At 54.1% G+C, this 26,777-nt stretch overlaps 6 protein-coding genes across 6 annotated transcripts; 4 read left to right on the top strand and 2 right to left on the bottom strand.

The window, feature by feature from the left end:
- Positions 1–1,380: 1,380 nt before the first annotated feature.
- Positions 1,381–3,281, top strand: PG985_014944 (uncharacterized protein; the record flags this gene model as incomplete). The annotated part of the gene is made up of 3 exons (XM_066834710.1): positions 1,381–1,859; positions 1,937–2,681; positions 2,739–3,281. The coding sequence occupies 3 exons, from the start codon at positions 1,381–1,383 to the stop codon at positions 3,279–3,281; spliced, it is 1,767 nt and encodes a 588-aa protein (XP_066677320.1).
- A 4,378-nt stretch (positions 3,282–7,659) lies between these two features.
- On the top strand, positions 7,660–11,895 carry PG985_014943 (uncharacterized protein; the record flags this gene model as incomplete). The annotated part of the gene is made up of 3 exons (XM_066834709.1): positions 7,660–7,733; positions 7,892–8,079; positions 8,240–11,895. Coding segments are annotated over 3 exons (3,918 nt in total), but the record flags the coding sequence as incomplete, so codon positions are not given.
- A 2,757-nt stretch (positions 11,896–14,652) lies between these two features.
- On the top strand, positions 14,653–15,651 carry PG985_014942 (uncharacterized protein; the record flags this gene model as incomplete). The annotated part of the gene is made up of 1 exon (XM_066834708.1): positions 14,653–15,651. One exon carries the CDS (start codon positions 14,653–14,655, stop codon positions 15,649–15,651), a length of 999 nt encoding a protein of 332 aa, XP_066677318.1.
- Positions 15,652–15,869: 218 nt separating this feature from the next.
- On the bottom strand, positions 15,870–20,017 carry PG985_014941 (uncharacterized protein; the record flags this gene model as incomplete). The annotated part of the gene is made up of 9 exons (XM_066834707.1): positions 15,870–16,030; positions 16,102–16,599; positions 16,784–17,041; positions 17,165–17,237; positions 17,309–17,951; positions 18,030–18,843; positions 19,124–19,329; positions 19,395–19,735; positions 19,802–20,017. The coding sequence occupies 9 exons, from the start codon at positions 20,015–20,017 to the stop codon at positions 15,870–15,872; spliced, it is 3,210 nt and encodes a 1,069-aa protein (XP_066677317.1).
- A 368-nt stretch (positions 20,018–20,385) lies between these two features.
- PG985_014940 (uncharacterized protein) lies at positions 20,386–21,635 on the bottom strand (the record flags this gene model as incomplete). The annotated part of the gene is made up of 2 exons (XM_066834706.1): positions 20,386–21,346; positions 21,409–21,635. The coding sequence occupies 2 exons, from the start codon at positions 21,633–21,635 to the stop codon at positions 20,386–20,388; spliced, it is 1,188 nt and encodes a 395-aa protein (XP_066677316.1).
- A 1,627-nt stretch (positions 21,636–23,262) lies between these two features.
- PG985_014939 (MFS general substrate transporter) lies at positions 23,263–24,929 on the top strand (the record flags this gene model as incomplete). The annotated part of the gene is made up of 2 exons (XM_066834705.1): positions 23,263–24,552; positions 24,603–24,929. 2 exons carry the CDS (start codon positions 23,263–23,265, stop codon positions 24,927–24,929), a joined length of 1,617 nt encoding a protein of 538 aa, XP_066677315.1.
- Between the last annotated feature and the right edge of the window lie 1,848 nt (positions 24,930–26,777).

Below are 26,777 nucleotides of genomic sequence, written 5' to 3'. Positions count from 1 at the left end.
AGGCACACTGCCTCTTTGCTTTCGATCCAACTTCTCCCTTTCCTCACTCTCCCCCGACTATCCTATTTCTTTGCGGCCAAGACCCAACCCCAACCTTGACTGTACACCCAAACACATACCTAATCGACTGCGCGTTGGATCATACCGAGATCCTGCGGCCCTCGCATCCATCCGTGACGACTAAGGTACGTACAAACGAGTCATACTGTAGGACCCTGCATTATCGTAGGCCGGGTCTGTTCACTGCTTCTTCTATTGCCGCGCTGTCTTTTGCTGTTGCTGTCCACTGTCCCGTTGCCCTAAGGCGTCCTTGTCGAGGCTGGGGAACGCATCCAATTCATTGTCGCCTCCGTCCCATTGTCCACTATCATTGGACTTACTTCCTTCTCCTCTTCACGGTCATTTGCCCTAGGTATTCAAACCCGTGTTTGCATAAAACATCATTTCTGGGCTTTTGTATATTTCCAGAATTCCCGGTCCCCCCTACCTACCTGCTCCCAACTTAAGGTTAGTTCCCACTGATCTTGTTCATTTCCCCACGCCTCACCGTTCGCAAGCGCGTTGCCTCGATTAGAAGAAAGGACAGAACTGGTGGAAGAAGACCCTGAAGATTCGCAGGGGATTCCGGGAGGCACCCTAACCTTAGGGGCTTGTCAAGCGAGGTTGTGCCTCTGGCACCAACGGTCCGGCTTAAATCAGACGTCACTTGCAGTCAAGTGTCTGTCCGGCATATCCAGCCAGTGTGATGCGAGAACAGCCAGACAGACAGTCCAGCCCGAAGCACAGTCCCCAGGCGAATCCACTTCACCACTTGCACAGCACCAGAACAAGGCCCGGGCCAAGAGCCAAGAGAAGGCCAGCGCCTCCCCTAGCATCCAATCCACAAAGTACCTGGGCCTACCTGACTTAATCTACCCCTCAACCTCCACCAGCCGCCTTACTATTATTGATACCAGCTATTGACCTCCCGATTCTGCCTGCCAACCAACGGCACTGCATCAACCTTGTTTCCCTCCCACTGCATCAAACCAAACAATGCAACAGCACCATCAAACGTCTTCACCCATCTAGATAAACATTCCATCCGGCTTTCAGTTTGTCATAACTGACCTTTTTTTTTCACCCAAGCCAGGCAGACAGCTAGTTTTAAGGAGCGTTGAGCGGAAGCTGTCCGGATTCGGCCAACCCACCTTTGCCCCCCAGCCGCAAGCAACAGACGACGTCACTGCCACGCGACACCCCCCAATATACTCACCACAGCGGATTATCTCGTATTGATTCGCTACTCCGACTATCGCACTCCTCGCACTCTCCACCGTCACAAATCTGGCAGGGAACAAGCGCCGCAGTCTCTCCTCTCAGGGAGGTCTGCTGAATAGGATGTTTGGTGGCGGCTCTTCCTCCAAATCCGACTCGGCTGCAGAGACGTCCAAGACCGGAAAGAAGTCGCCTTCCCCCGATCGCAAGAACGATAGCACGTCCCCGGTCTCCATAAAATCGAGCGATCAGGCCGCGAGTGGCGAAAAGCGCAGTGGCAATGGTAGCCCTTCTGGGCGACAGGGCGAGGTCGAGAAGAAGCGAAGAAGCAGCGGTGTCGGCTCCAAGGCCAGCAGCCTCATAGCAAGCGCCAAAAACTCTCTCAGTTTCTCCCAGTCCGGCCGATCCAACAGCGATATGAACACGCAGACGGCTCTACAGAAGCTGGGCAAGCAGGACCCTGCTCTGGCCGTCCCCCAGGGCCAGCACAACAACTCGGCGGGAGAGTCTCTGCCTGGCCCTCGCTCGACGTTTCGCGTCGGCGTCTGGGAAGACCGCAACAAGAAATGCCGGCGTACCATGGAGGACACGCATGCCTTCTTGTACAACTTTCTCCACACCCTGCCCCGATGCTCGCTGCCGAGGCTGATGCAAAGAGCTCAAAGTCGCACGAGCCCAGCGAGGACGGTGAAGCGCAGAGTGAATCCATCATCTCGCAGGACATGGTCGAGACGGACAATGGCTACTTCGCTATCTTCGATGGTCACGCCGGAACCTTCGCTGCCGACTGGTGCGGGAAGAAGCTTCACATTCTGCTGGAGGACATTATAAAACGAAACCCCAACGTGCCCATTCCCGAGCTTTTGGATCAGACGTTTACCAGCGTTGACAACCAACTGGAGAAGCTCCCGCTCAAGAACAGTGGCTGCACTGCCGCAGTCGCTGTTCTGCGCTGGGAGGACCGCGTCCCTAGTTCTAGTTCGGCCACGGGCTCGCAAGCTATTGCGCCCGCCGCTGCGGCAGCCTCCAAGGCGACGGACGCGTCAAAGTCTAAAGACGGTAAGTCTGAAGACAATGACACCTCCATCGCCATTCCGGAGTCTGCTCATGCTAAGCTAAAACCAACAGCTGCGAGACAACGAGTTCTCTACACCGCGAATGTCGGCGATGCACGAATCATTCTCTGCCGCAACGGCAAGGCGCTCCGGCTCTCATACGATCACAAGGGCAGTGATGAGAACGAGGGAAAGAGGATTGCCAACGCGGGTGGTCTGATTCTCAATAATCGCGTCAACGGCGTACTGGCTGTCACGCGTGCGCTCGGAGATACTTATATGAAGGATCTGGTGACCGGGCACCCTTACACAACCGAGACGGTGATCCAAGCCGAGATGGACGAATTTGTGATCATTGCTTGCGATGGCGTAAGTTTTCGGCCCCGCTTCCACTGCTTTTTCTGTTCTCACTGACATTGTATCCAGCTGTGGGATGTTTGCTCGGACCAAGAAGCTGTTGACTTGGTACGGGAGTCATCAGACCCCAACTTGGCTGCCAAGCAGCTTGTTGATCATGCCCTGGCCCGGTTCAGTACCGACAACCTTTCATGCATGGTCGTCCGCTTCGACAAGGCCGCGCTCCTGGAAAACCAGAAGGACAAGTCTCTCGGGGTGGAAGGAGAGCCCAACGCTGCCACCGGAAAGGTTAGCGAGTCCGAGAAGATCTTGAGTTCGACCAAGCAGAAGATTGCGGATGGAGGAAACCCGGCGATCGGTATATCGGCCAGCAACAGTGGGCGCGGTCATGATCCCATACCCGTCACCAATGACAACCCCGAAACCTTCACGCCTACTACCCTCGACTCTGCTGTAGAGGAAGAAGCCGCGATTCCGGACTTCAGCGATGCGCCCGAGGTTGCGGATCCTCCTGCCGAGGATGCAAATATCGGCCGCCCTGAGTCGAGAGATTTGCCGGAGATCCACCTCCCTGACAAAGCGAAGGAGGCGGCAGCAAAAGCATCGTCATGACGACCTGCCTACCGAAATGTACCCGAGCCCTGATGCCAATGAGCATTGATGCTCTTTTGATGGCTTGCTACCTACATTCCGGGGTGTCGACTCGCCAACACCGTGGGGATGTCTTGATACCCATCGACGAAGAGGGACCAGAAACGGAGGCTGACATTTTGAACATACAATTGTACACGACGAATGGAAATTTACGGCAGCATGTTAGGGATCCTATCCCTTTCTGACTGGCCTAGGGTAACATCCATGTAGGAGGATGGCACAGAAGGGTTGGCAAGCAGCTTTTAGGCTTCCAAGCGCCATTCTCACAGGTGGTGGGCATACGCATTTTACTTTTTCTACTTTTTTTCCGCCGCCGCGATAGTTGTGTATCTTTGTAGGAGTAGGCAGCTGGCTCATGAAAACAAATAAGAACAGAGGACGAGAAGAGCCCCGTGACTGCGGGATCAAGCAAGCGCTCTTTAGCGGACCTGAACGAAATGAGGATGTACATTTTTTGACTTGCTGGAAACTGTGTTATCCGTTACCTGATCGTGACCTGGTGGTCGGTTTATAGAATTTTTAGATGCTATCATAAAGGTGACGCGGGAGCGATCGACAACACGTGGGCCTGTCACAGCATATTGTTCGCAACATTATTACCATGAGAGCGTCTAACGGTTAGGTAGGTGAGATTTGATCACTTGAAAGGCGTTATTGATTTCGCAATTAACATCACCGTGTGATCTTTCCTCGCTGGCAAGTATCCATTGGGCTCATACGTAAACAAGCTCGGAAAGGTTCCTTGGTGAGCCGGAAACGCTTCGAGGCTTCGGCGAAACTGTGGACAACAGTGGTCTTCGTAGATTGCCAGGCAATACCCAGGAAGAGCCTTGGATGGTACAGTGGTCAATGAAGGGCGAAGACAATCATGTCGTAGTTGTAAGAGAGAGAATGTTCCCCCTTCGCTGGGTTTTGTAGATCTATCTGATGTTCCCCCTACTGCGAAGATTGACGAGGCGCATGATGTCACCTGGAAGGAAGAAGGCTTCGCTTCGCTCGCTTCGTTTGAATGCATCGCACCGCTTCACTAGAGTAGAATCGTGGCCGAAATGACGGGGGACCGCTCAGAAGCGATTGTCGCCCCTTCACGCCTTGAGCTCTTCCGGGCAGTATTCCGAGCTTCTCGTACGGCCAGCAGCTATGACCCCCTGTGCCACGCCGTAGGGGGGTGACATGCCGCACGGATGTGAATTGGCACTACGGCTAGGTTATGGGACATTGGTAGTTGGCGGACCGAATCAGCTTTCGAGAACGGCTCCGAGGCAAGCCCTGGAGGTGATTTTGTTTTGTTTGCCATGCCATCGCGCAATGCATCGTTCGGGCCTGATCACTGGTTTGTGGGGTGGTGGCTTGAAAGCCAAGGCAGGCGGCCGAATGAATAAACCGTTCTTTCTCCATTTACAGCGCCTGTCTTGACCATTCCACTTGCTCCAATCCGTAGAACTGCTTATTCTTGAGACTCGACCGGTTTATTCTCGCAGGTCGTGCAGGATTGCTCGCTCCTCCGAGCCCACCTGAGAGATGCTGGGATCTGGTTCGGCATCCAAGACCCCCCGGCTCACGTGCTGTGGTTAAAGGGTGCGGGATCAAAGCGTACATAAAACAAGTCGCGCCATCTGGTGCCGCAAACAGGTCTTGACTGGCACCTGCTTCCTTTTTGAGGACAGTCCCATGGGTCCCCGCCACGTGTAGCAGCGGCCGCGGGTGGGCTTTCTAGTACCGGTATTCCATGCTTCAGAGGTGTCACGATACGTCAGCTGTATGAGAAGTCCTCATGGGAGGCAAATGCCGGTAAGAGGTGGGTTCGGGTTCGATGGGTGCATGATGGACGACAGGAGTACCACAACAAGGAAACGAGAAGACAAGGCGGGATGACTGAGACGTTTCCGTAAAAGATAATGGATTGGTTGGGATCTTAAGTTTTTCCCGCTTACATGCTTGTAGGCGCATGCAGGTTTGCTGACCCGGAACTTTGTCCGCACACTCGAACGAATGTACCTTAAACTAACCCAAATACGGCCTCCGAAACTTGGATGGCTGCAGGGGATTTCTTTCGTGGCCAGCTGATAAACGGGTTGCGATTATAAGAAATTAGGATGATGCACGTATACAGGTAGTATGCCAAAGTAGAAGAAGCCCTTGAAGTACTGCTTCCTATTCTGGCCCAATATAATGGCGGATCAGCTGTGCCTGGTATCACGGCTCGAACTTTCTGGTGGGGAACACAGAGCGGGAGTTCCCCAATATGGTACAATCCACTAGCCCATGCAAGATCGTGCAGAGAGGGTTTCGGTCATGCGCAGTAGTAGGTGTAACATGTGTGCCGGCGGGATTCAGCTTGCGACTTATGGAAAGTGTTTACTGGTAGCTGACCCAGGCTCTCGAACAACAAACCACAGGAGACTTCACGGCTGTATCGGGGAGAGAGCCGGTAATGCTATGGCTGCTTGCTCAGTCATCGGCAGTCGGGGTCCGGCTGTTTCGGTAGCATCTAGGCGTGCAAGCGCAGGTAGAAACATGCTGATTATTGAGACATGGAAATGCGTAAAGGGGAGGTACGGTGCAGTCTAGGCTCGAGGTAACATTCAGCAGCACCTCCCACGATGCGAGCACACGTGCATGTTCCATGATTCGATGATGCGCATCTTCAATTATGTAGGTATACGAACGCCGGAATGTGATAGGATTTCGGGGCTGCAGGGAGGGCAAGCTGCCAACATGGAACCAATATCTAGTTGGACAGTTCAAGCTGACTATCGGCAGATCTAGCTCAGGTGCCTATCTCATATATCCATAGAGTAATGTACTTACTGTATGTACGGAGTACGTTGGGCGCTTACTTGGAGATCTTCGCCATCTTGCAGATTTCTCACGAAAACCTCGTGGCAGTAAGATTGAAGAGAATCAAAGTGCCTGGAGTAGTTGTGGCCTAGCGCGAGCACCTGCATGGGTTCGGTTGAAATGGGCATTGTGACTGGTCACCGGCTGCGGATCCCCTCTACCCCCCTCTTCCGACCACTGCTGCCACTACCAAGTAAACCGCTTCGACGTGGACTATTTTCGCCAACCCGCTTTCCTCCACATCATCACTTTGTGCGTGCACTGGTGCTGGTGTGCAGTCACTGGAGACTTTGGCCTGCATCTCATCAATCGTATCTCGCTCGCTTCAACCCAAACGAGGTGCTTGCTGGATGCCGTCCCTGATCTCGTCTACATACACCCGTATCTCGTTCACTTGAGGAGCACCTAGGGTTAGCCTCTTCTACCAGCAGGAGCAGCTTCTCCTAGGTACAGCCTACGGGCCTACTTCTCTAGGCCTACGATTACTGCCTACATGTACCTCACCCCAATCTACGGGCCCCGTCTTTTGGTTTCCGTTCTTCCCTCTCACTTGCCCACACCCCACCAGCCGGTTTTGGGACTCGTGGGTTAATTGATTTGAGATGCTTCTGTCTGTGTCTCGTGGCTGCTACACTTCGTCGTTCGTCTGATAACCCGTGGATAACAAGCGACAAGTCTGCCATCGCATACCTACATGCATACTGACTGTGCTGACTGCGACTTGACTGCATTTCTCAATCACACCCCTGGCCCATTATCTAATCAGTCGCGACCTCGAATCAGAATCAGAATCAACCCGACCTCTCCTAACCTAGTTCGGAAGCCTATCCTGCCTCCTGCTGCAACCCTCTCCCCTCGCAGCGCAACATCCCGGTCTCCCCTGCTGTACCATCGCCAGCGCTAGTCGTCTCCTTCGACCCCTATCAATATCCTTCGGCGAAATACTGGGCTGTCCCGCTCAGACGCGCAGACCCCCCATGTTTGGAAGAGCTTTGTGCCTTTCATGCTCAATTCCCAAATAGATAGAATCGCCTGTCGACTCTTCCGTTCACCTGGCCCGTTCGAATAGAAAGCGAGAGCGAGAGAGAGACTTTTGTTAGACAACGTAGCTTGTTGTTTTTGTGTCGTATTCATTGTGTGCGCGTATCGACCTTTTTGGCAATCGCCAATACTTTCTACTGCTGTCCGTCCGGAAAGGCCTCCACCCGCCACCGAATGCTGTCGCTTCCCATCCCAGCCGTCGACTAGATGTCGGGAGCTCTTCAACAAACCACCTGCGTTTCTCCCTCCCCCGAAAAAAACGAAGAGATACGAACGGGCTGCAACGACGCCGGATCCGACTGATTGTCAATGCTGCAAAGGGATTGGGACTGTTTGCTGCCTGCTGGGACCCCGACTTCGCACAACCTCGCACCACTTCTCCGATTAGATTCCGGTCCGACTTCCACCTCTACGACTCTTCTATAAGACTGCGCTCCCGTTGCAAAGGCAAATAATGTCGTTGGGGGGCTTGGACAGTGCAGCCGTCAAGGAGGCGCACGAAGCTGCAAATGCTGAACCAGGCGGGTGGTATGTTCAATCGCATCTCTTTTCTGGCTCGATGGGACGGAGATACTAGCCTGCGATGGCTGGCGTGGCCAGAGCTCGATCTACACTGCCTTCCCGTCCGGTCTCCAATATTACTCTGGCAATTGCCTGGTTACTGACCGGTGTCTTTGCGCGAACAGGTTTCTCCTCAAATATGCGAGTCGCGATGAAGTTGAGCTGCACAGCCGGGGGACGACGGGCGTCGTGGAAATGCGCAAGGCCATTGCCCAGTACGAGGAAGAATCACCGCTGTACGGCTTCTTGAAATACAGGCGAAGAAATCTCATTCTCAAGTACATGCCCGAGGGCTGTTCAAGACTTGTGCAAGGTAAGAATGCCTCTTCCTCTGGCGCAGTAGCTATGTACCTGTTACACGCTACACACAACCTTTACCTACCGCATGCTGCTGCCTCTTGCACCTCAGCGCAAATACATGTGTTTTTGAGGCGACCACCAAACTAATCACGCACGATTCTTTACCACTGTAGCCCGAGCGACTGTTCATTTCAACGCCATTTGCGATAATTTCCAGCCGTACAACACCACCTTCGAGCTCACGAACGCAAAGGATCTCAAGGACACCAAGCTCTCGGCCGCATGCTCCCTGCACACGGCGGCGGGTTCGACCTCCTCCTCGACAAGCTCTCTCCGCCGGCGGCGTCTGATGGAAATTACAGAAGAAGAGGAGGAAGAGGAGAGAGAAAGAAAGAGACAATCAATTGTCCATGACGAGGAAGAAAACCAGGACGGCAGCGAGGCCACTCCACATTCACCTCCTTTATCGTCTCCAGAACCGCCAGTGGTCTTGGATCGACAGCAAATTACCGACCCACAACATCCGGATTTTGCCTCCATCCCTGACCCAGCTACTTTCTCAGGAGCAGCTGAACCCGCCTCGCCCTCCAAATCGGAATTCGACATTGAGCCGCCCAGGCGCCAGTCTTCGCAGCTCACGCGGCCGGAGCTGTACCACTATTCATCCTATTCGTATGGCAAGCCCAAGGTCAAGTTGGCGCCCCGCCCGTCCATGGATGCGAATTTGAGGCCGCACACATCTAGCAACTACAGACCCATAGCCGCCCTCCCGGCGGGCTTTAAGCTATCAAGAAGCGCAAAGAAGAATAAGGCGGAGCACAAAATGGAAGAAGAAGAGGATATGGAACAAAAGGAGCCCATTAACCCCACACCAAATGCCACGTCGACTACGACCCCTGATCAGCACCAGAACCCGGGTGCTGCCAATACTACGACTTCACTACTGCCACAGCGACCCGCTACAAGCTCGGGCGCGTCCCTCAAAGGGTCCTCCTCTTCCTTCGCCGACAAAAATAAGATGACACCTGAGAAGGCTCGTCTTATGAAAGCTATGAAATTGCGGGAGAAGAAGAAAAAGATGAGCATGCTGCCGTCCGAGATAGTCCCCGAGCCTGAACTTCCCAAGGAAGAGAGCACTGAAGTGGATGCGCAACAAGAACACCATACAGAGGAGGAGAAAAGTCACGATAAAGAGGATGTGGAACAGGCGACCGTCGAGACGGAACTGCCTGCCCTAACCATGCACACGGAGGCCAATACGGAGGACACGTCCACGGACTCGCATCCACCCTCGCCAACGGTTGGGTCCTCTGAAGTTGGCGTGTCGACAAAGGCTTCTTCACTGTCCGAGTCGACCGACGAAACGGTTCAATACCCAGCCAAGGGCACGGGGCTAGATGTCGAAGACGGTCCACCGAGTCCCCAAAAGGAAGAAGAAAATGTCGACGCCGGCCCACTGGGTTCCGAAAATGAAGACCAGGCGGCCATCCACGAGGAGCACAATATGGAGAACGAGCCAAGCGAGGCGGAACCCCTCCCTTCGGCCGCCATGCCGAGCAATAATGAAACTACCGGCAGCACAGTTGTGCAGCACGATGACGCTACAGACGGGGAGCCGGCTGTCGCAGAAGTCGTCGACGAGCCGTTGGCGGAAGAATCGCCCAAGATTCCAGAAGACGAGCAGCCCGTCGAGAATGCGACGGCAGCAGTGTCACCCAACGAAGCTACAGCACCTACCGCTAAAGCCCAAATTGAGGTTCAAATTCCGCAATCTCGCAGCCGAGAAGTAGACCCACACAATCAAGATGAGCCTTCGCCCAAGTCCCCCTATGGCGTACCACTTTCCAGGTTCTCAAGTAATGAGCCAAAGTCGCCCGCAACACCGACTTTAAAGTCTAGGTTTTCGACGCAGGATCTCCGAAAAGCTTCATTTGCTGAGGCTATCCCTGTTGTGGCTGAGGTCATCCCGTCACCACCTTCTGATGCTCCCTCGGTGAAGGTTCAGCAGCCTGTTGAGGAGTCGCATGACGCTGTCGGTAAAGAAGCACCCCCGGAACTGCCATCCAAAGTAAAGCGCAAGCCCGCCGCTATTGATCCTGCTCGAGCCGAACTCTCAAGGGGTACCCCTCACTCCGAAATATCCGACCCTCTCCTCGACGACGCGCTCTTGGATGAGCTGCAGGCCGCCACGCTCCAGCACGCTCAGCCTATGACAGTGGCCAAATCTCCCATCACCCCGGTATTCCCCAGTACAAGCCCCAGAAAGTCTCAGGTCCCAGCGCTGCCGCGAGCCGTGTCTAATCCTGTTCGTAACTCTTTACTTGTTCCTGGAAACTCCAGATTTGGCAGTCTTCGCAGCACCTCAATGAGTACGAACGGCCTCTCACGACAGGCTTCCAACGCCAGCATGCAGTCCAACAAGCCAGCCCCTGCCGTCGGATCCAGCATCTCTCAGCGGATCAAGGCCCTCGAACAGCTGCGAAATGCCGGCGGCGGCGCCAGCAATGAACCTGTAGCACCTGCTCGCAACAGACCGACTACCCCTTCCTCGTCCTTCTTCACGGTGCGGAAGTCGGCGAGCATCAGGGAACCCTCCGTGTCTCCTTCCGGCACGGCTGACCCTGCTGCCTCTGTTGACGCGCGAGACGGCAGATCCGAAAAGTCTCGTGACGGCTCGCCAGACCCGAGTCATGTCACTAAACGTGATCGCTCCTTGTCTGTCCAGAGCAGGTTATCGGTATTTGAACCCCCCAACCCTACCTTATCCGTCTCATATGCACCTCGCGGTCGGCCAGAAACCGTACAAGTGACCGCGAGAATCGTGCGAGACGGCGAACAACTATATCCCAAGCGGCCGACTTCCCGTGACGAACTTCAAGCTTACAATGCCGGTAATCTCAAGCAATCGCCCATCACTGTCGAACACCAAAAGGCCGAACCTGGCCAGGAACCAGCAGCCTCCGATGCGCCCCTTGCCGATGCCCCGACCATCACCGAGCAGCCGAAAGAGACGATTGTGGAGAGAAGAGGCTCGAAACAGGAGTCTGACAATGGCGCCGAGGGCAAGCGCAGATCGTCGCTAAACATGGTCAAGGACTTCATCAAGGACCGCCGGACCTCCGTTTCGAGCCGTTCGGGTTCCGTCGACAACCTGGCCGCCCCTTCTCCAGCCGCCTCTTCCAGGTCGCCAACCCGACCCGCTTCGGCTCACCATAGCAGCAGCGGCAGCCTCGCCCGCCGTCTCTCGATCTCTAGCCGTCGATCGATGAACAGCGAGCGCGATACGACTCCCGTCCTCTCCCCGTCCTCCATCACCGAGGAGTCGGATGAGAAGGGTGAAAAGCAGAGCACCGCTTCGCGCCTCATGCGTCGACTCTCGAACTCGCTTAGCGGCGGCAGCCGAAAGGCCCAGTCGCCCAGCATCTCACCCACCGTGACGGAGGAAGACGACAGCGCGTCTACCGCGGTGACTTCGCGGCCGGAGTCTAGCGTCTCCTCGGCCACCAAGTCTATCAACCCCGAGTCCCTGGTTTCCTCGTACATGGGCGATGTGAATGTGCAGTTCCCCGACAACTTGCTGTGGAAGCGCCGCAGCATGTGCTTGGACTCGGCCGGCTACCTCGTGTTGACCGCCCTGCAAGGCCACGCCCCTACAGCCAAGGACCGGGCGATCGGGACGAAGCGCTACCACATGACCGACTTCCGTCTTCCCTACATCCCCGATGCTGATATCCAGGAGCTTCCGAACAGTGTCTGCCTCGACTTCAAGCTCGGAAGCGGCTTGCAGGTTGCATGCGAGGATCGTGCCAGTCAAATGAGTATACTACACGGTAAGTTGGCTGTTCGCCCCGATTTTCCTGTACAGGCAATAAGCTAACAGTGTCCCTGCAGCTCTTGAAGATGTCCATCATCGATATACGACGTCTTGAACAGCAATGCCGCCGACGCTCGAAAGGCTCGCCTCTGGCCTACCTGCCTTGTATACCCAGCCCGGCCTCATTCCTCTCCCGAGTACAGTACACGATTGATACCCATACAGCTTTGTTTTGTGCGTCGTACTTGGCTCACACGTTTATGCTACGCATCGCATGCCCGCCCTGCATCTTCTCCTTTGTCTCTTCGACGGCCGCCCCGCATCGACCGTCAAACAAGCATCCAGCCTGACAGCTGCCCGTCTCCCTTTTCCTTAAAACATTGTTTTACTTTTTTCTGCTTCAAATATTCTTTGGTTTTTGGTCTTTCTTCGGTCGGTCTGATTGATGATGAGGGAATATGATACATATACATTTTGTAATTCACCCTCCGGCATTCACCCTAAACTTCTTGTATTTACTTTTTTGTTTTCGACTCCTCGACTTTTGTTGTGCGTATCGAGTGTCGCCCTCCCACGCCTTTGGCAGCTGCTTCAAAGGCAGTTTTCCGCGAAGTGGATTTTACTTTATTCGCTAATGGGTCGTGGTGGTGGTCGCTCTACTGCTATGGGGTTTTCTCGCCATGGCGTAGCGGCACGCACCCACAGACGCCTGGTTAGGGGTGAAAAGCAGAAGGAGGATGTGTACACCCACAGAACGAAAGAGTCTGTCCATTTGGAAGAGGTGTGGTGGGAAAAGAAGAGAGGAATAGCTACATGCTACCTAACCACGATTCCTTAGATGGAGAAAAGAGGAAGAGAGAAAGAGAGATGGCGAGACGAGGAAGAAAGTGTAGAGATAGATATGGGGGGGAGAGGGAGAAGACGGAGTGAGTGGGAGTGAGAGAGAACATAGCTGTTGCCATCAGAACCAACTTGCCAGCTTCGGTGACGTTGTTGGCTCCCCCCCGTGTACATATTTGTTGGATAAGGAAGGGGGGAAGATGGTTTAGTACACCCTCTCCCTTGCCTTTTTCCTGTAATACTACAAAACCTGTGAACAAGTTCATAAGTTCACAGTCAACGTTGGCATGTGGAATGATTGGTGACGTGGGGTTTCTGCTGGTGGCCTGCCTCTACTTTGATGTCTTTGTGGTGGGTGAGTGGACGTTACACAGTACCGGCTCTGCTACCTGACTGATGGCGCCCGAGAAACTCTGCCTTGGAAGGCACAGCCTCCACAATCTCTCTTAGGGATGTGCCGTGGCGCCTACCCCTCACTCACTTTGCAATGGAACATAGGTGATATCTCCTTGATGGCGATAGTGCTGCTTTTCGTACAGTACATCTCGTAGATGATTAACAGGCCAGTTTATCCAAATAGTTATTCTATTTAACGGAATAAACATTATGATGCCAAAAGCACCATCTGATCCCTGATATATACAGTACAGCATAATCTGGTGGGGGCAGCATTTTCGCCATCAAGGGGATATGCATCTTCAGGAGCTAACGCCGGCACAGCCCTCCTGTATGTGTGGCGGGTTAGCAATCTTATCACGTTTATGGCTCACTAGTGAGTGCTGGCGCAACTTGTCGGCAGCGAACCGTACATATTGCTTTTCTACCTGCGAAAAAGCGGTAACCCTCCTGGGAGAATCCAGGAATTAAGATGCCACCCCCCTCCCCATCTTTCTATACATCAGGTCTTCAACTGTAGCATCTACACCATATCGAGACTCGGGAGAGTAATCAACTGATCGCTGTCAAATCGCGCTCTCTCATTCATCCATCCATTGTACGCCACTTTGTGCACCAGCTGTAGAGCATTACTTCACCATGAGGCTCTTGAACGCCCGCACGTTTCGCCTCGAAGAGTTTAATAGCGACGTTGAGCGACCTCGATATGCCATCCTGTCTCATGTCTGGGGAAAGGATGAGATCCTCTTTGAGCAGTTTGATCATCAACAGTCCACCTCCCTTCCGGATTCGGGCCCAGCTATTGAAAAACTCGAAGGTACCTGTCGGCAAGCGATGCTAGACAAACTCGACTATGTCTGGATCGACACTTGCTGTATAAACAAGAGCAGCAGCGCGGAACTCTCGGAGGCCATTAACTCCATGTTCCGCTGGTACCAGGAGTCTGAAATCTGCTACGCGTTTCTCGCTGATGTATCGTCCCTGCAAGACCTGGAAGATGGCGATCTTAAATCGTCCCAATTCTACCAGAGCCGCTGGCACACACGTGGCTGGACCTTGCAGGAGTTACTCGCTCCACAGAATGTTCACTTCTACTCGTCCGCATGGCAGTCGCTCGGGACCAAGGATTCTCTCTCGTCGCACCTAGCCGATATTACTCTCATTGACACTCAATATCTACGGTGTCAGCAAACTTTGGACTCGGCAAGCATTGCGCAACGGATGGCGTGGGCTTCAAGGCGTCAAACTACACGCACCGAAGACATGGCATATTGCTTGCTAGGGATATTCGACGTCAATATGCCACTCATTTATGGCGAAGGTCTGCGATCATTTCAACGGCTGCAGGATGAGATACTCAAAGGTTCCGATGATCAGACCATCTACGCTTGGTGGAGACCCAAACCCGTTGTTCCTGATGAGTTTGACTTGGCGCGTCAAATGTTTCACTTTGCTCAGAGACATGGTATTCTGGCTCATTCACCAGCGGATTTCTCATCATCGGCTGATATCGTATCTTGGCCAAAAGTGGGAGATATGCCTCTCACGACCAGCTCTAAAGTTGCTCTAGAGTCGTTGGTCGTACCGCAAAACCTAGCCATACTATGTTCCAATTTGTTCCCCAGAGTCTGTTTCGATTTTTCCTCCGGTGCCCTTAGGGCTTGGTCCAAAGATACGGAAGAATATTTTGGGCCGGTCAAGACACTGTGTAGTTACGTATTTCCTGAGCAGTTTGTTGTGCTGCAGTGCCGCGATAGGAAACACTTGAGCCATGTTGTTTGTTTACCTGCTGTGCCCGTCCCCGGTACAACTGGCTTTGTCCGTGCCAATACGTGGAACCGCGAATACATGCCAGCATCAAGCACAAAGATATCCGGACAACGGATATGGCAGCGTTTCTTGTTTCATCGCGGCAGGCGATTGCCGGATACGCTATCTATGCTCAAACGATCCGCTGCCTCAACTCAGACACGTCAGCATATGGCCCATATGGACGTCAGATTTGAGTTTCCGATGCAACAAGATGTCGGCATGTCTTTGGTCGACGTGCAGGCAGTGGGAGCAGACTGGAACGCGAACTGGAAAGGCCTCAAGAAACACGTTTCATCCAAGGGCTTTATCGCACGCTTGACTTTTTCCCATGCATCAGGAGCTGCTTTTGCCTTGTACACCGAGAATCTGGAAGGCCCCAGTGACTGGAACTACGACTCTGGCAGTAACTCCGCACTTGCGAGCGTCGAGGTCGCCAAGTTAGGGGAGCACTCACACCTGGATGCAAAGCTCCGGGGTGGAAAAATGCAGAACAATAATCATTTGACGATAGATAAGTATGGTTGGCTCTTCTGGTGGGCTTTGCCTCGCACATCTACGGTGATTGACAGGCTCCGGGTTGATGTTTCAGTAAAGCAGGGCCCTGCTCCGGATGGAAAGAGCAGTTACGTGGTCATTGTCAAGACCAGCTCCCACAACATCTCCAATGGTATCATTGTTCATCTCCTCCTTTTTATTATAGCTGTGGTCATTTCTTTCATCTAAGTGAATACGTTAACATTTCCTCCTAGGCAAAAGGTTAAACCACACTAGTTTAAAAATTTATAAAACAAATTATTATTAATAATTATTTTTACTTTACTACTGTTACGTTGACGATGTGTTACGCGAGGGGGTTTCTTAGCTTATTTTAAACATTCCAGTATTCCAGATGGTGTATGCTACAATTACTTCAAAGGCACTCCTCTAATCGATACCTTCGCTCACCCCGACAGCTCACCGATCTCGCGGTGGCTGAGATTCTCCCGCAGCCATTGACATATTAACCGGTCATCAGTAAGTTCTCCTGCCAGTGCCTTCCATTCGATTTCGCGCCCCGAACACGGTGGGTTGGCTGGGAAGAATCTCGGGTAATTGATGGTATCTATAGCGTGAAGAGAGGAGATGATTAGCATCGTGTCGCGCTTGAATTGCATGTATCCTCATTTCACGTACCGGAGATATTGTAAACGATATAGCGGTTGCCTTGCCTTGCAGCAACCCACGCGGAATCCTTATCCGGCGGGCTCTGGGTCGCGTTGTGGGCCTTGAGGTCTTCCTTGGAGAGCCGCGTCATGTTCGGGCGTCCTGCTATGTCCTCATACTTGGCCACAGCCAGGTCGTTGCCGCGATTGTATAACGCAAAGATTCTTCCTATATCCTCGTGATCCTGGTCCAAGTTCGCCGGCACTACCTTGCCGGCCCAGCGTCGCCGTGTCGCCGCTCCGGCAAGGTTTCTCAGCGCAAACACGTAGCCGTCTAGCACAACCTGGTCATTGCGAATGGAAGTCTGGGCTGGCACGAGGCGGCCCAAATCGACGATGGTGTGCCTGGCCTCGCCCGTATCGATCGCCGTCAACGAAGGGACATGGTTTTGATCGAAATCCGCCGTAATGTCACGCCCGCCACGTCGTGCCAATAGGTCATAGCCCGCAGGGTGGTGGTCAAGGTAGGCTAAGCACCTGAGGTCAGCATCCTGGATATAATACAAGAGGGACGGAAGAAAGTTACATACCTGTTACATCGTAGACTCTGTTGTTGTAAGCCACCCGCACACCTGTTGGCAGCCCCGGGGGGCGAAAGCGTCAACAGCCCATTCTATATTCGATGCTAACCCGATAATAGAACTCTGACTCACCGTGTTCTGGAGTATCGTAGTGCGCCAGCTCTTCTTTGGTCCAAACACGAATTTCTTCCTCGCGCACAGTGGCCTCGGGCGCACTGGCCTCGGGCAAAGTGGCCTCAGTGTTGTTATCGGGCTTTATAAGCGCACACAGGTAAGGCCGTAATAATGTTCGGAGGTCTTGGACAATACTGAAATCTATATACACCTGGCGAGGACCCGGGAAAGCTGTCGTAGCCGCCGTCGTTTTGCCCGCTTTGCTCTGAAGAAATTCTAGTACGAGCGGATAAATTGATCAGCACACTCGTCAAAGGAGGAAGAATAGGGAGAGAGAGGGAGAGAAAGAAAGAGGGAGAAGAAGAGCAAACAAATGCCTAAGAGACCAGCAAGACCTACTAGTGATATCATAAACACCGCCTTCTGCTACACGCCAGTCGGGCATGCTTAAAGTGCCGTCAAACTCGGCCACCTAAAAGAAAGTTAGCATCATGCCTGTATAGTAATCAAACAGGAGTCGTTGGCTAGCTGGGCATAACGCACCTCGGCCAGCCAGTACCACGGAATCAAGGTTCCGCGCGGCCTGGACCGTCTCAATGCGGCACGGAGATCCGCCACCGTCTTGTCGCCCGGCCTGTTTCCCGGCAGGGCCCTGCCGTACGGCGTTTTCACCCAAACGTTTCGCACCGCGGCGCCTTGCCCTTTGGGGATCTCGTAGCACGACCAGCCCTGGGGACTGGCGGCCTTGACCAAGACGAGACCGTGTTCGAAGATTTCCTTGGGCAGGAGGAAACGCTCTTCCGGTCTCGACTGATATCCGGGCGCGTCAGACTTAAGCCACAAGGCAGAAAGCGAGCTTGCTGCAATCCTATTGTTCGGCTCAAAACGAGGAACCCTGAATATAAATGGAGCCCAGGTATCCCCCCAGGGCCCACGACGTTTTTCGAGCTCATTGCAGGTATTAATACACTCAGCAACCCACCGACTGTGGTAAACTTGGGAGATGGTGAAAAGTTTATCTTTTATGATGTTTTTGAACTCTGCCAGCCACTCGTAGGGAGGGTTCAACACTCTCACATTTCCCCGACGTCGCTGGAACATCTCAGTGACACTCTTTGTGTGGTCTTGGGGGTCCCGCCATTCCTGCACCGGGGCAGTAGGGATAGCGTGATTAGCGGCTTCCCGCCTGGGCAAGCTAGCCATCATACTTTGGGTTATTAGTACCCAAAGGAGAGACGGCGGGGAAGGTAAGGAAGGGCCTTACAGGTACGCTATTCCTTTGACCACCCAATAGGCTCCCCGTAGATGGGTGGTTCTGTCTCCACCTGCACTTGGTTTTTGTAAGCCCTCCTCGGCAGCTTTCACATATCTTTCCGCGATCCTTCGACATGGGGCTAGTAGCTCGCGAGAATGGTACGTGCGGAATGCAGCAATGTCCTTTCTGAGAGAGGTGTGGCTCCAGAGACTTCTCTCCCACATGCTTTCATGGCGGTCTTTGTTTGGGTTTCTGCTCCGGTACCTGTTTTCCACTTCTTGCTCCCTTTGATGCATCGCTTCGGCAAGCCTTTCTAACGGCTGTCGAAATCTGTCGACGTGCGGCGATTTGAGAATCACGCGCCCGCGCCATGCTACAAGTCGTGCGGGCTGCAGGGCGCTGGTACCCTTCGTACTCACCAGGGAATCCCAGTGGCTCTGTTCGAACAAGGCCGAACAGACGAACGGGGGGATAAGCGCCTGATAAGTCGGGTTATCTCGGAAGCGGAGAACATGCCATCCATCTCGAGGGAGTTGTTTATAGGTCTCGATTAGTTCCTTACTTTCGAGGTTCCGGTCCGTCAGGGTGATTCTTTGGCCGCTAACCTGTTCAGGTAGGACCGATGGTAGCGGCGCACCCAGCATAGTGCCACCGAATACATGATTGGTAAAGCTCATGCCTATTTCTCGGACCTGCTCCTCTCCCATGTACGCTTCCGGCATGGCAGCCAACTGGTACTCTTCCAGCCGGCCACGGTATATCGCATGGGCCAGCTCGTGCAGAATAGTGCAGGCCTGGGAAAAGCGCGCTATCGATGCCTGGGCTGGCGTAGTCGAGTCTCTTTCCACCAACACCCGCAGGTGTGCCTAAAGAATCACGTCAGCTGGGGGACTAACAGAATAATGGCAGGGCTTGTGGGAATTGTACGTTATTGAGGTAGATCATAGGGCGCTCTTTATGATTGAATCGAGCGAACCCAGTTAAGCCCCAACCCTTGCTCCCGCCCGCTTCCGTATCCTCTCTATAGCTGAATTCATCTCAGGCATGTCGAGGTCGTGTTAGCAGAGGCACATAGAGCCGAGAGCAACCAGGGCAAAACCGACCACGAAAGCCGAACAAAAGACGTTCGGTCAGGCGATGAAGCCGGTCCCGGGCCGTGGTAAAGTACTCCTGTCGACGGGGCAGTTCGGTTGGACTGCGGTACTTGATGGCCTTTACGGGATCATCCTTTGGGGCAGAGGGACTAGATACCCGCGGCACTGGCGAAAGGTCCGAGTAGGCAAGGTCTCCAAACAACAAAGCGTCCAGCCTATAATAGCACCGATGAGAATTAAACATACACAAGATGGAAGGCGAGGGGAGAAGGCTCCCTACCAAGGGTCCCTTTGTTCCAACAGCTTGGTCAAGGTCCTATTGCAAAACTCCAGAATGATACACAGCTCGTTCCAGATCCGCTCCTCTTGTGGATTCCAGCGCTCGATGGGAGATTCCTGCCTTGTATCGATGAGAGAGCCTCGATTCAATTCCCACCACCTCTCCTTCTTCAAACAGTCAAACCAGGCGCCCTCGTCTACGGTGAGAAGCCTATCCCGGTGACGCTTCCGGTTCTGGTCGCCGTCGTAGCCAACGGTGGAATGGCCGCCACGGACCCCTGCATCGCCTAGGTACTCATTTAACGGACCGAGCTGATGTGAAACGATTCCTCCGAGATCGGCCTGGCGTCCGCGTTAGAAGAATCAGAACGGGCAATACTGCTCAGTATAGACGGGAGGGTGACCTACAAGCTGCCTGTACCGACTGTGCAGGATCTGGTCGATATCTGTTTCGCCCTCATTGCTTTTAGGTAAATCATTGTAAAAAACGGGACGAAGCAAAGGGAATATCGGATTCAGCAGGGAGTGGTCCCGGCCATCCCCAAGGTCGTTATTGTGCGAAACACCGTACTCTATCGCCCAGGGAGATAAGGGCCTCGCCGGCGTTCCGCCTTGGGCAGACATTGTTTTGGGCGCAAAATGGGTATATGAAGATACTGCACTCGTGTAGCGTCCCAAGGCAAACCGAGGTTCAATTGAGTGGGAAAATATCGCGTCTGCGACACAAAGGCAGCGTCTGAAACCAATTGTCATGGCCTGGTGGTCGAGTACGCAGCAAAGAAATTGCCAGAAGACGAACAAAGGATGTCATGGTTGAACTGTGTTCATACGAAAACGGTTAACAGAGTTGGTGCAGTCTCGTCGCGAACTTCTTTGTTCTCAACAGACGTTTGCATGAAATGGCAGGCATTTCACATAGACCCAGAAAAGTTTATTTCAATTCACATCAATTATATTGATTCGTTCCTACATGTCTCGTTCCAGAATCTCGTCTAGAGGTGGGGCTTGTACTCCTTCTTGAGCTGGCCGAGGCCGAGGCGCGGCTTGTACTCGTCGGGCTTGACGCCGCCAAAGTCCCAGACGGTGTAGAACTGGTCGAGCAGCGGGGTGCCGAAGAGGAAGAAGCCGTCGTTGTTGCCGGGCTCAAAGGGCGGCCAGCAGGCGTCGTCACGGTTGGCGAAGCCGGGGAGCGCCAGCTGGTCGCCCGTGAGCACCACGTCGCGGTACTCGCCGGCCGCCTCGCCCGCGAACGAGAAGGTGACGGACCAGCTGGCGTTGAACTCGCTGCACAGCGGCGTGTGCTCGTGGCTGAGGATCGCCGCAAAGTCCCACCCGATCGACTGGTACATCAGGTACACGTCCAGGCTCGGCACCGAGATGGACCCCGCGCCCGTGTCGAAGACGCCCGACGCCTTGAACTGGCCCTCCCAGTCGCGCCCGCCCGTCACGGGCTTCCCGTCGGCCCCCTCGTGCGTGCCCGAGAACTTGAGCAGCGGCGCCCGCCACAGCTCGTACTCGGCCGGCGACCCGCCCTTCATGACCGGCAGCCACGTCAGGTCGCCGTCGACGTACGTGTCCTCGTGCGAGCCGCCGAGCGTCAGCCGCCCGTCGCCCGGTTTACCGTTCGTGTCGTTGAGCTCGGTGCCCGCGTAGAGGCCGAAGCGCGGCGCGGCCAGGGCGCCCTGGCCCAGCAGCGTCTCCGGCACCGTGTGCGTGGCGCCGTCGCTGATGGTGTCGAAGGACAGGCCCAGGAAGCCGTCGCCCGGGATCTGCGCCCACGTGCTCTCGTTCACCAGCAGGAACGTCTGGTTCCACGTCGCGTCGCCGCCCACGCGGAAGGTGTCGCGCACGCTGGAGCCCGCGATCTTGCCGCCCAGGTAGTCGACGGTGACCGAGCCGTTGATTTGCTCGCCACTGGACGAGGCGTCGAGGCTGTAGCCCACGCGGGGAAAGCTAGAGTCGGGGATGTTAGCGACGTGCGCTTCGCCCTGGGGAAAGGTGTCGTCAGTACTCACCCGCTGTAGTTGTTGCAACCGCCCTGGGCGCACTGCTTGTCCACGATCCAGGTCGACGCGCTGCCCGTGTCGTAGTGCAGGAAGTGCTCCTCGCCGGGCGTGCCGGCCTCGACGCTGACCATGGCGTAGCTGTTGCGAAAGGTGATGGGCATTTCGACGACACCGGCCGCCGCGGCGGCCTGGGCCAGCGCGACGGCGACGAGGGCGGAACGAGCGGTGGGGGCCATGATTAGCGAAGGTGGGTTGACGATGTCGCGAGACAATCTATCAATTGGCGCTGGGAGAAAGGCTCTTGCTGTGGGCGAAAAGATCAGCAGCAACCCAGGAATGCCATCTCTTTTTAAAGCGGCTCGTGGGCCGGTTTTATCTCACGATGCTGAGCCCGGCAGTCCGAACCTGTCAATCAAAATAGGGGCGAAAGGTGGGTTCTCAATGCGGCGGGGTGCATTCTAGCGTCGGCATTTGGCAGGGGCGCAGCCCCCAAAATCCTCTTTTCGCTGCCCTATCTGGCCTGATCTGGTTCTAGCGGGCGCTATTTATGCGCGATGCAGTTAGTACGAAACCCCAATACGAGGTCAATACTTTGGCACTGAGGAGCCCAATACGAACGGCTTTGCCGGCCTGATTGATATGTCTAGCTTTGACTCGAGATGTTGTCGGGTCGGAGGGGGCGAGCTGCCCCACACCGCTGGGCTGTACCCACGCGCTTTTGAAAAAGCCTGCAAACATGCGCGATATAGACCCCCAAATCACGGGTTCCTATCACATACGACCACATCCTCCTGAAAACTAGGGATCCCGTCCGCTCTCCCATATATAAGCAGCAGAGAGCCGAATTAGTACTAGGGTCGGTGACGACCTGGGAATCCTCGGTGTTGTATGTTTTTGCTTTTTGCTCTTTTCTTTCTCGTGTCGTTTCCTCGACTCGTGCCATCTTACTTTTTCTTGTCCTTCATAGGCGTTCTGCATCTTTCGTACAATGTATTTTCTGCTGTAGCAAATACAAGGGCAAAAGGGTGGAGCATAGAAGACCGGGCTCCCAACCCCTTGTCCGCCATGTTCTCGAACGCCTCTTCGAGGGTCTTCGAGGGCCTCGCGGTTTGGCTTGATGCCGTAGGTGTTCCGGCACATCTTTGTGTCCAAGATGCAGTTGGCCCGCGGCGCGTGCAGGATGTTGTCATGCCCGAAGGTCGTCCACATGAGGTTGAGCCGCATACACTACTTGCCTAACTTCACGAGCCCCACGTTAATGATCTGGCCGACCATCGTCTGTTTGGTCTTCTTGACGAAGGACGAACTCTAGAACCTAGGCTGTGTGATCCTTGGTATCCTCCCGAAATAGCGTATATATGCAGGTGGACTCGAATTGCGTTATGTGTCTGCCGCGTCAGAAGCTCACATTCATTGCGTTGAGCGCGTCCCGGACGTTGGACCGGACTATCTCGACATTGTGGTTTTCGCATTTTTACGAATTGTACCAGAGCCAACGGTTGGTCTCGTAGATTCCTAGCTCGATTTGCCGGGCAGCCAGGGGATCGCGACACAATGAAGCTGATTGGCAGGAGACGCAAGGGGTTGTTTGGATACCAGTGCCTGCCATGATCTCTGAATTTGTCAGCCAGCCTGGTGGCCAGAGTCTCGAGGAATTTGTCAGCGAGTTCATCGTTTTAATTCAACTGTTTCTTTGAGCATTCTTGAAACCCTAGAAGTTAGAATCACACGGAAACCATTGTCTACACGTCTTCGCCGCTCCAGTTCCAAGAAAGGCTCACGGTCATCAGAAGCCAGACGTCTCGATTATGCTGGTCTCAGTCTCTGAGTTGTTCACCTACATAGTTATACTTCGTCCCCAGCATGCAGTCTCTTATGCAGTACCATCGTCTGCGACGTGATGTCGAGCATGACCTCGCACTCGCCAAACATGACGCCCTTCACCCTCAGCCTGAGAAGACTAACAAGTTGGAATCCAGTAGTTCAAACAATCGCCCGGTGGCACTAACAGAGACTGAACAAGGAGACTCGGTTGATCAGCCCCGAGTACTTGGAGTAACCTTGTCGCGTCCAACCAAGGAGGACGGCAAGGTCGTCTTTCTGGTCGGCTGGAAAGACCAAGACGCCAACAACCCGCAAGAATGGAGCCTTGCCGAGAAATGGACTGCCATGGTGGCCTGCTGCTTGCTGTCGATTGCCTTGACCATACCCACCTCGATCGACGGCCCCACGCAGGCAGCCTTCGATGAACACTACGGAGTCAGTCCTATGCAGGGATCCATGGTGACCGGCATCTTCCTGATCGGGATTGCCGTCGGCTCCTTGGTCTCGGCCCCCCTCTCCGAGACCTTCGGACGCAACATCATCTACTTCACCGCCATGATCCTGGTCATGCTCTTTTCCATAGCCAAGGCCCTGGCCCCGAACTACGGCGCCGCCCTGGCCTTTCGTTTCCTTAACGCCGTCTTCGCAGCGACACCCATGACGGTCGGCGACATCTGGACCCCAATGCAGATCCCCTTCGGTCTGCCCTTCATCACCTTTTGCGCCTACGCGGGCCCGATCCTGGGACCGGTCATCGCCGCCTACACGCCCGAGATCGGGTTCGAGTGGGCCGACTGGATCTCCACCATCATCATCGGCGCCGCCCTCGTCCTGGTCCTGCTGGTGCAGCCCGAGACCTACGGCCCGCTGCTCCTGGAGTGGCGCGCCAAGCACCTGCGCGACCTGACGGGCGACGAGCACTACCAGGCCGAACACGCGTCGGCCCGCTCCCTCGGCGCCCGGCTGGCTGTGAACTTGTACCGGCCTTTTTCGCTGGCGCTGACGGAGCCCATCATCCTCGTCTTCACCTTCTACCTCATCCTGCTCTATTTCGTCCTCTTCACCTTCCTCAACGGCTACCCTTACATCTTCACCAATGTCTACGGCGTCTCTTTGAGCATCACTTTCGTCATCTTTGCGGCTATGATGCCCGGTGTGCTCATCGGCCTGCTCATGATCCCGTACATCTACCACCTCACCAAGAAGGCGGCGGCCAAGGCGGCCGCCGCGGGACAAGCACTGGCGCCCGAGGTGTCTTTGTACTGGGCCATGGCAGGAGCCTCGTTGTTCATGCCCATCTCCCTATTTTGGATGGGCTGGACCTGTTATGTAAGTGACCTCTCTTGGGTCTAGGGAAACATTGCTGACTCTTCGGACAGCCTGACATCAGCATTTGGTCTCCCATCGTCGCCTCGGGCTTCTTCGGCTACGCCCTGGTCTGCATCTTCACGGCGTCGTACATGTACATCATCTACGTCTACCTGCAGTACGCGGCCTCGGCCCTGGGCTTCATGACGTTTGCCCGCTATCTCGTCTCGGGGGCGCTGAGCCCGGCCTCGATTGCCATGTACGACAAACTCGGCCCGCATTGGTCGCTGACCATTGTGGGCATCGTCGCCGCGCTCATCGCGCCGGTGCCGTTCCTGCTCTACCGGCATGGGCACAGGGTGCTTGCTATGAGCAGGAATGTGCAGAACAAGGCCTAGGTTCGGTCTAGTTGTTTGTTGCAAAGAAGACAACGGCGCACCTGGTCTAAATGGGAGCGCGTTGCAAAAGGGACGGCCATGAAAAACGCATAGCTTGTTAGGACGTTCTTGCCACATAGAGATGGTTTCAAAACTTGTGATACACTATGACGACTGTATAATCATAGTGGGATAGCATGGGAACCAAAACGCCACTCTTCTATCAACAGCTGACATTGACCTTGCGCATGCCGCCCCGACAGAAGAGCAGAACGGTTGGTACACTGCCAAGCAATGGCGTGAAGCCAACCTGGTCCCTCAATTGGATGACCAGACAACAGTCGCGGTTCTATCTCCTTGAGCGCTGAATACAGCTCAAACAGTGGGGACTACATTTTTTTGTAGGGTGCATCCAATCAAACGGCGTGCAAATTCTACTCCAACTTGTCTGCACACGCCGGGTTCTGATCCATGCCTCCAATCAGATATAACAGATTGTGTCTCCTTTATTTGAGCTGTTTTCAGCGCTCAAGGGGATAAAAGAGTAATTTCCTTTGCAAATGGAATGATCAGATGGTAGTTAGGGTTATCACTAAAGCCGAATGTTGAATGCTTGAAAGTCGGCATTCGAGCGCAAGTCGGGGATGAACCTGACGAAAAGGGACATACTGAGGTTGCTGGGCACACACTCGTGCAGAAATGACGTCCAAGGTTACTGTCAACGCTCGGAGACTTTTCTTCTCCGGCTGATTCTGTTATCCCCCAACTGGCACGGGTAATGAGTCCCGACGGAGCAAAGAAGACCGGAAGCCTCAAGAGGCAGTCTTCCGAATAAGAATCGCAAGGCAAGGACGCGGAGTGCCGCTCCAGTTCACTTGCTGGGTTATCCAGCCTAATTCCCGAGGGGAGGATGATGAACCGGTCCTCTTGGAAGAAGAGGGTCCTGACTATTATGTAGACTTGCCTGTTTACAAGGAAGAGTGGCAGAGGAAGCATCCAATAGGTAGGCGCGCGCGGTTGCGTGGTGGGACACACGCAGCAGTTCACCGTGGTAGTACACTTCTTACAGCATTCCTTTAGCGGGTTGCCATTCCAAGTCATCAAGTAGGGGCCGATAAGATCCGAGCGGTCCAGAATCCCTGTCAGGGCTTTTTGGGCCCCTGCTTCACTGTGGAGTATCTACCAAGCACTCTGTTGGTAGTGGCTTTGGAGAGTGAGACTTCACTCCCAATTCGGGCTGATGCTGGCAAAGCGTATTGAGCAGTCTTGAAAGAGTCAATTCACTGGCGAAAGCAACCTTGCAAGGTCATTTCCTGAACACACATCTGAGCTATCGCAGACTAGATTGAGGTGTGAATGTTCCGCCTGATAACGAGCGGCTAGCCTGGTAGCAATGATTGGGAAATTTCACGCTAAACTCAGCCCTACAGGCTGATCAGCATTGCACTAACAGTGGGCAGGGCTAACGAAAGGTGTAGCTGCGCATCACCTTTGAAGTGGATGTATCAAACTCGAAACTGTTACCTTGGGTTCTATCCGAGAAGCGATTCATGCAGTGCCCCCGTCGGTGAAAATCAATGAATAAGAGCAGCCGACGCAGGCTATTGCGATTGCTCATGAGTTCAACATAGGGCATCTTCAAGGAAGAATATTAGATGCAAAAAGCTCTAAAAAGCGACGGGATGTTCGAGATGGAGAGTGAGATACTAAGAGTTATTCTAACCTTCCCTCAAATAGAAATGTAACCAGAGAAAACGAAAGTCACTGCTTGACTGGGGCAGTTCACTTACACCTAATGAAACAAAATACTGGAGCGAAAAGGAGGGAAAAGAGCGACCGCAAGTCACGAATAGTTATGCAAGGAAACTC

Source organism: Apiospora marii, assembly GCF_038362585.1.
Source record: "Apiospora marii strain CBS 49790 chromosome Unknown utg000012l_segment0_segment0, whole genome shotgun sequence".
Taxonomy (NCBI): Eukaryota; Fungi; Ascomycota; class Sordariomycetes; order Amphisphaeriales; family Apiosporaceae; genus Apiospora; species Apiospora marii.
This window is presented reverse-complemented; position numbering and strand designations above follow the sequence as displayed.